This window comes from Mandrillus leucophaeus, unplaced genomic scaffold, assembly GCF_000951045.1.
Source record: "Mandrillus leucophaeus isolate KB7577 unplaced genomic scaffold, Mleu.le_1.0 Scaffold1301, whole genome shotgun sequence".
Taxonomy (NCBI): domain Eukaryota; kingdom Metazoa; phylum Chordata; class Mammalia; order Primates; family Cercopithecidae; genus Mandrillus; species Mandrillus leucophaeus.
The window spans coordinates 4596-12148 of record NW_012101257.1 but is presented as its reverse complement, the minus strand read 5'-3'; the positions used below and the strand labels follow the sequence as shown (position 1 = coordinate 12148).

Below are 7553 nucleotides of genomic sequence, written 5' to 3'. Positions count from 1 at the left end.
GAATGTTTATGGCAGCTTTATTCATAATAACTAAAATCTGGAACCAACCCAAATGCTCATCAACAGGAGAGTAGATGAACTATGACTAATTTATAGAGTATAATACTATTCAGCAATAAAAAGAATGAACTGTTATCACACAGAGCAACATGGATAAATCTCAAAAACATTATATTGAGCAAAATAAGCAAGTTTTAAGAGTACATACTGCATGATCCTATTTATATGAGTACAAGTACAGACAATACAGAGAAGTACAGTGCCAGAAAGGAAGGAGCCATTGCTGGTGATAGGAACCAGAACAGTGGTGTCTTAAGCACAAAGCAATTTTCTGGGATGGTGGAAATGTTCTGAATCTTGACTGGGATGTTGGTTTCACAATGATTTACACTTAAGATATGTGCATCTCAATTAAAAAAAGGGGAACAAGGCTCTGTTGGACCTCGGGGGCAGGAGATCCTGGGGCTTGGACATCAAATTCAGCTTAAGCACACTGAGGTCTCTCCTCTGGTTGCTGTCTGAGTTTGGTAATTTTCACATTGTTTTCCTCAGTATGCTATGAACACCCACCTCTCCAAATGAATAATGTAAACGAGTTAGAAGACAGACCCAGATTACTACCATATGGTAAACAAGGTAACTATCATTTAACTGATCAATGCCCTTATTAAAGTTTTGCTTCCTTGTCTTCATGGAGGCAAAGCTTGTATTTTCTCTCCTATCTTAGCCCCCTGTTATCTCCCAGTACTCTTCCCCTCACACAGGCATGTACCTGCCCTTATCTGCCAGCAGGTGTGAGAGAACCAATGAAAAAGGAGATCTGATCTCTTGAATAGATGGAGTCTCCATTGGTGGAGAATATAAAAAGAGAAAATGGGAAAGGTAGACAGAGAATAATACTTGACAAATTACATGAATGGATTCCATCTTCCAAGGGAACATAAAAATCCTACCCTCCCTACCCTCCCAGGTTGAGATAAGGGGATTATTTTTAATTAATTTCATAGAACTATTAAGAGAAACTCAGAAATAACCTAAGCCATATCAGATTCAGGTGAGAGATGTTCCTTACAGAGTTGGCCAGTTAGGGGTCCCTAGTACTGTGGTCACAGTCCAAGAGGGGAGTTGTTGATATGGAGAGACAGGGGAGCCTGAAAGATAGAATTGCGCAGGGAGACAAAACTGAAATAATGTTGGCAGATAGAAGATCAAAGTGAAATGAGAGAAACAGAAATGGAAAGAGAGGAAGTATAAGACACAGCAGAGAAAACGTAAACTGAAACATCTGCCAAGGATCAGAGGTGAAAATGGAGAGAGAAGTATATGGAAAAAGAAAGATGAGAGGAAAATAAATACCAAGAAATGGGGAAAATGAAGAGGTACAGAGGCAACTATGTAGATAAACAGTTAAGGAAAAAAGGGTGTAAAATCACTTGAGAGTGAAAAGTGGATAAAAGGGAGAGAGAAGCAGACTGGGACAGTGTAGGTTTGAGGTAAGAGCACTGGATATCAGCAACTTTACAAGGGTTGGCTCCATGAACCATAAGTTTTCAGATTGAACTCTTCGCACATCAAAGTGGCACTTACATCATACTCAGATTTCAATAGGCCTCTCCCAGAATAGTCTAATGATTCCCAAGCACAAATCTTCACTCTAAATTATCTTTAGAGTACATTTATTCATGGACCCAAGGACCTTTACTCATGGGTCGGACAGACATCTACACTTGAATTTTTTCAAGAACCTTAAACTTGGTACTTTGAGAACTAAAAGCAACATCTTCATTGCTCAAGTTAGATCTAACTCCTCCACAGCACTCTTTCTCCCAGAGATGGATCACTATTGTCCCATGGTTTTTCAAGTTGGAAACCTAGTCAAGTCATCATGGATGACTCCTCCCTTGCCCTCAAATACATGCCAGTTATGCAGCCAATGTAATCATTTCATCTTCAGGTTGCCTCTGGCCTGTCCATCTTTGCATCCCCAAGACCAGTTCTCTGGTCCAGATCTCCATCACTCTCATGATTCTCAGGGCAACATCCTTTGCTCATCTCCTCCCTCTAATCTTGCTTCCATCAAATGTGTTATTTGCACTTCAACTAGATGGGATATTTTAAAATGCACCTTAGGTTGTATCATTTTCCTACTTACCTCCTTAATACACTAAGGATTAAATAAATGGGTTTTTAAGTAAAATCCAAAGGCATCCACAATGATCCACCTGCTTACTTCTCCAGCTTAATCACCTGCCTCCTGAAGTATTATTTTAAGGTAGAATAAAATTTCCCCCAATAATTTCAATTGTTAAATCTTTCTTTCAAACTGAGCCTTTCCCTATGTTTTCTCTTTGCTACCTTATTTAGAATTGTTTTCCTGTCCCACTATTCTCCATTTATCCTTCTCCAATCCAGCTAAATCCTACTTAGAACATATGATCAAAGGGAGGTCTTTCTTTAGAGAAAGCTAGAAAGGCACAATTGAGAGGCTAAGGATGGGAGAGAAAGAGTGGTATCAGAGAAAGCAAGAGAAAAATTTGCAGGAGCAGAGAAGAGAGAAATGCATCTAGGAAAGAGAGGCTCCAAGAAACATCCGCAGAAAAAAACAGAGGCAGAGATTGAGGAAATGTACAGAAACAGATGGAAAGACATGAGTGAGAAAATGTGAAAGAGAAGAAGGCGTAAGGAAAGGAAGATTCCCCCGCAATGGATGAATTATTCTCAGCCTCTGGTGAAGGTTACTGAAGGACTTAATCCTCAGGTCAGGTTGTTTGGGGAGTGGGGACCTTCCAGTGTATCAGGCTTTCTTAGTTTTCTCATTATTTATTTTCTTGTTTTGATGCTTTCTTGACCGTAAATCAAGACATCTGAGGGATTTCATTCCTTTCTGCAGAGAACAGCAATGCCGATCATGAAACGGGTGATGTAGCAGTGCCTCAGGAAGCCTTGAGCTCCTCGCCAAGGTGTGAGCCAGGTAAGGAAGGGGTGACTTGCTCTTCCTGACCTTCAGGGTGTCAGGAGGTGGAATTCAGAGCTGGTGTTTCCTGATGCATTTTACTCTGAGCACATTCCACAGGCAAAAGATCCATTTTGTCCTCAGATCCCATAATTCTGCTAAATGTTCCTAAGTGTATGTTATAGTAGAAATATGCTAGAGAAGGATGATGTCTTTAATGTCTACTAACAATAAAAACTTGATTATACCTACCCACCATTTATTTTCTCTAGAGAATAAAAACTATTGTTGTTTGTTACTATTATTATTTTGTCCCTCACTATAGAAAGCCTTCATAAGAAACATGTTCCATCAGACCAACCACTCAAAAAACTAAATGATAATTTTTGCCAAATATTTTCCATTGTGTTACTATCTTACATAGTTATTGTTCAAAGAATTTTGGCAAGCAAGATGCCATTTTATCACCACAGCTTATGAATTTAGATGGATAAACTTTTGCTTATTTCTATTTTATAGCTAAATAAAGTAGAAGTAGAAGCATAGAAAGGTGTAAGGTCTTTTACCAGGTCAAATTAGTCAAGCAAGAACATGACCCACATTCCAGCTGACTCACTGCAGTGATGGTTGTGTGAGTTTGACAGAAATCAGGGTAGCCAGGGTCATGGATCGGAGTTCACACAGGAGACCCAAGGAGACCTGCAGGTTCTTAGGGGAGTGGGCTAGGGCCTGGTGCAAAGAGACTCTTATTCAAGAAAAGCATTTCCATGGCCAGAGCAGGGGAAAGCAAAGAGAAATGGTAAGATTGGAACCTGCCGTGCAGATGCAAGAAATCCAGAAGAAGAGAACCAGAAAGAAAAATGGAGACACAAGTAGGAAAATGTGATGGAGGGCATTGAAGATCAACAGAAAAGAAAAAGAGAGGAAATCCCAGGGAGTCAAGGAGATGGTCAGTGCTTCATGGTGTAGAAGCAAGAGCATCTGGCGACCAAAAAATGAGAAGGAGAAAGGAGGTGGCAGAGAGATGACCAGAAGGAAAACAGGCAGAGCAAGGCTGTGGTGGGGCTCAGGCGAGGTCCTTGGAGCAATGGTGCTTTTTTTGCAAAGAGAAGCTCACTTGAGTGCTGAACACCAGGATTCAGCAGGAACATCCTGAGGTCTGTGCTCTCATCACTGTGCCTTGTTATTTATTTCCAGGTTTCTCTTCAGAGTCTTGTGAGCAATTAGCCCTCCCAAATGCTGATGGAGGAGACGCAGAAGATGCACCCAGTCTACTACCAGGTGGGGGAGGTAATTATGATTTAAATGACCAATTATCTCATTAAATTAGTTGGCCTATCTCTAGGCAAGCAACACTTCCTTCTCTCTCCACCACCACCCCTGTAACACACTTTCGTTCAGCCTGTGGTTGTTTTCCCCAGGTGTGTGGGAGGCAGGAGGTAAAGGACGGCTAAGTCCTTTAGTGGAGGGGCTCCTGGGCAGAGAGCTTAAGTGTACAGAGTAATAAAAATTACTCTGATTGGAGGCACCAGATGGTATTGCCTACGTGGGCCCAATTTTATCTACATGAATATGGAATCTAAATACTACCAGGATGGGGTTTGAGAAAAGAGAGAGAATTTTAAACTTACTTGCCAAGGATTATTTGGGAATAATGAAATACTGTATACAGAAGAGACAAAGTGGAAGTGACAAAGTTAGAAGAATGAATAGGGATATAATGGGGCAAAGAGGTAACAAACATCACGAAGGAGGAAAGAGACAGAAATGCAAAGAAATGGTAGAAGTCAGGAAGAGGAAGTCAAGTCAAAGAGATCTTGGAGTTGGTTTATGGTGCAGACGCAGCAATGTGTAAAGAAAGGGTTAGAGGGAGAAAAAGGAGAAGAAGAGAGAGGGAGAGAGGGGAAAGGGGCCCGACAAGGTGCTAGAAGAAGTGGAGCCATTATTGTTTGGTGCAAAGACACCTTTATCCCCAGGGAGCAGTTCTACACCTGAACATTAGAGCTCAGCATGGATCCAGGTAGGTGTCCAGGTCACTGTCAATTGTCTGTCATGTTCCTCTTTCGCTCCGCAGTGTCCTGTGAACTTGCTATACAAACAGATGAAGGAGAATCAGATGAAATGCCCACATTACTGCCTTATGATACGGAAGGTAATTAGGATTTAAATTAAAGCTTTGTTATTCTGTCAACATACAAAAACACCTACTCTTTCATCTCCCTTCCCATTCCCCCATCTATTCATGTATTCATCCATATATCCATCCATCTATTCATATATTCATCCGTCCATCCAGCCAGCCAGCCATCCATTCATCCATGCATCCCTCCCCACATACAGACACAGACAGTCTATGCCCAGCTTCTTCCTGCTTTCCTTGAGAGAGACAAGTAGCAAAAGAAGGATGATCTCAGACTGGTTGGGGCTTTCCTGCATATAGGACATAGGGAAAGAGAGAGGGAAAGGAAAATATAGATTGAATCATTAAATAAAGAGAGATCTGAGTGACTGCCAGTTTTACCTAAATAGTCATGGGATTCAAATATTACCATGTTGGGTAATATTTGGGTAATAATACCACATTGGGTTATAAGGAAGGGGAGATAATTTTCAACTTATTTTCTCAAGGTTATGCCAAGAGCATGGATATAATGAGTATATTGCAATATAGAAAACTCAGTGAAAAACTGTTGAAATGAGCTTCACAAAGGGAAGAGTCCCTGCCGCTTTGTTAGTGGCAAAAGATGAGACCTTTGATGGTATGGGAGAAAAATAAGACAGAATATACAGAAAGACTGAAATTTAAATTAAAATTAAATTGAAATTGAAAAATTAGGAACAGAAAGCTAATTAGAGAGAACAGATATAGGCATGGAAATGAGCACCATGGAAGAAAGGAGGTAAACTTGATTATTAAATAAGGCACAGGACTTAAAGGGTGGAGAAAATATTATGAGAGGAACAGAGAGAAGAAAAATGCTCGAAGACAGAGACAGTGGAGGAGAGGCATAAAAGTTATACACAGAGAAAAAGAGAAAGGAGAATAAGTGAAAAGTTAGCAGAGAGTGAAAACTGCTTGTAAGAGATGGGGAACAATGTGGGACATTGTAGGGATGGAGAGAAGATTCACTAGACAGAAATAATTTCTGGCCCAAGAATGAGACATGTTAGCAGTGAGTTTTCACGAGGGTGTTCCCAAGCTATCAAAATGGCACCTGTAATGTCCTCAGAAGCAGTCAGCCTCTCCCTGAGGCTTTCATGTCTCTCCCATCTATAACTTAATGATTTCAAAACACATATGTCCAGATTTATCTTCTAAGTTCATTCATCTGAGTACCTGAATACGTTCACGAAGATATTTGAAAGACCTCTTCATTTGGATGTTTTTCAAGAACCTCAATACAAGACACCTCCAAGATTGTACATACCATCTTTCCTGACACAGATCTGACTTCTCTCCCAGTGTTCCCTATCTCAGGATGAAACACTATTACTCCATTCTTCAAGCAGACACCTAGGAGCCGCTCATGACTCTCCCCACCTCCCTCAACTTAAGCAGCCCATCAACATCCAGTAGACTTTTAGTGAGTTCTCCATACCTCACCTGTCCATTTCCTTCCACCCCAACACAAAAACTCTGGTAAGATCTCTCTCTTGGACTGGAGCAACAGCCTCTAGACTCACATCTTTCCTCTGATCTTGTACTTCTCACATCCATTCTTTCCAACTCAAACAACTCTTTCAAAAATGGAAGTTGGCTTATCTTACATTTCTACTTTAAATCAATAACTACTTGGGGCCATAAGGATTAAATCTATTTTTTCCCCAGGGCTCCAGCTTCATGTCTGCCTCTCCTGCAATTACTTCAAGGTTTATATACAGATTTTCTAGTCACTGTCATTTTCTGATGACTTTTTCTCATCTGAGCCTTCCTAAAGGCTTAGCCCTGTGCTTGGAAAAGTCATCTTGTTTCACTACAATCTCCATCATGCTCACTAATCTAGTGAAATCATATGGTAATTACAGACACTCTCAGATATGCGTTTTTTGATCCCTAGTTCTAGAAAGCAACAGGATGACAGATGCAGCAAGGACATACAGCACAGCACCAGGGAAGAAAGAGGGAGACGAGGAAGGCAGGAACAGTCCCGGAAAAAGAAACCAAGACAAGGAAAAGTACCAAGAGAGTCCGGCGGCAAGAGACAGAGGTAGAAACACAAGCAGCAGAGACGTGCGTCAAGGGTGAAGATGAGAGCGCCAACAGGGGGTGGGAGAGCAGGTGCACAAGGTTTCTGACAGTCTTTATCAGATGACTGGATTGCACAAGAGCTCCTTTTACCCCCACAAACTCTTAAACATCGGTATGCAAACAGCTAAACGTCTATCTTACAGACTGGGAAATAAAGCACAGAAATGCAAGCAGGATATTATCGCAAAGGCAAAGTAGAAAAGGAAGAGTGGGCACCAGTGTCCTGGATGTGTCACTGGGTGATGGCTGTGCAAAGCCAGCTGGGGGTTCAGGGCAGGGTCACAGGGTCAGAATAGAAAGAAGCCCAAGGAGTTCTGTAGATTCCCGGAGGAGTGGACCAGGGACCAATAT

The 7553-nt window shown here is 41.3% G+C and overlaps 1 protein-coding gene across 1 annotated transcript in view; it reads left to right on the top strand.

The window, feature by feature from the left end:
• LOC105534141 (nuclear body protein SP140-like) overlaps window positions 1–7553 on the top strand; it is a 36690-nt gene that overhangs the window by 25822 nt on the left and 3315 nt on the right. Inside the window, exons 4-8 of the mRNA XM_011972818.1 lie at window positions 553–636; window positions 2891–2971; window positions 4151–4243; window positions 5028–5105; window positions 7012–7161. Of these exons, the coding sequence (XP_011828208.1) occupies window positions 553–636; window positions 2891–2971; window positions 4151–4243; window positions 5028–5105; window positions 7012–7161 (486 nt within the window). The remainder of the gene's footprint in view (window positions 1–552; window positions 637–2890; window positions 2972–4150; window positions 4244–5027; window positions 5106–7011; window positions 7162–7553) is intronic.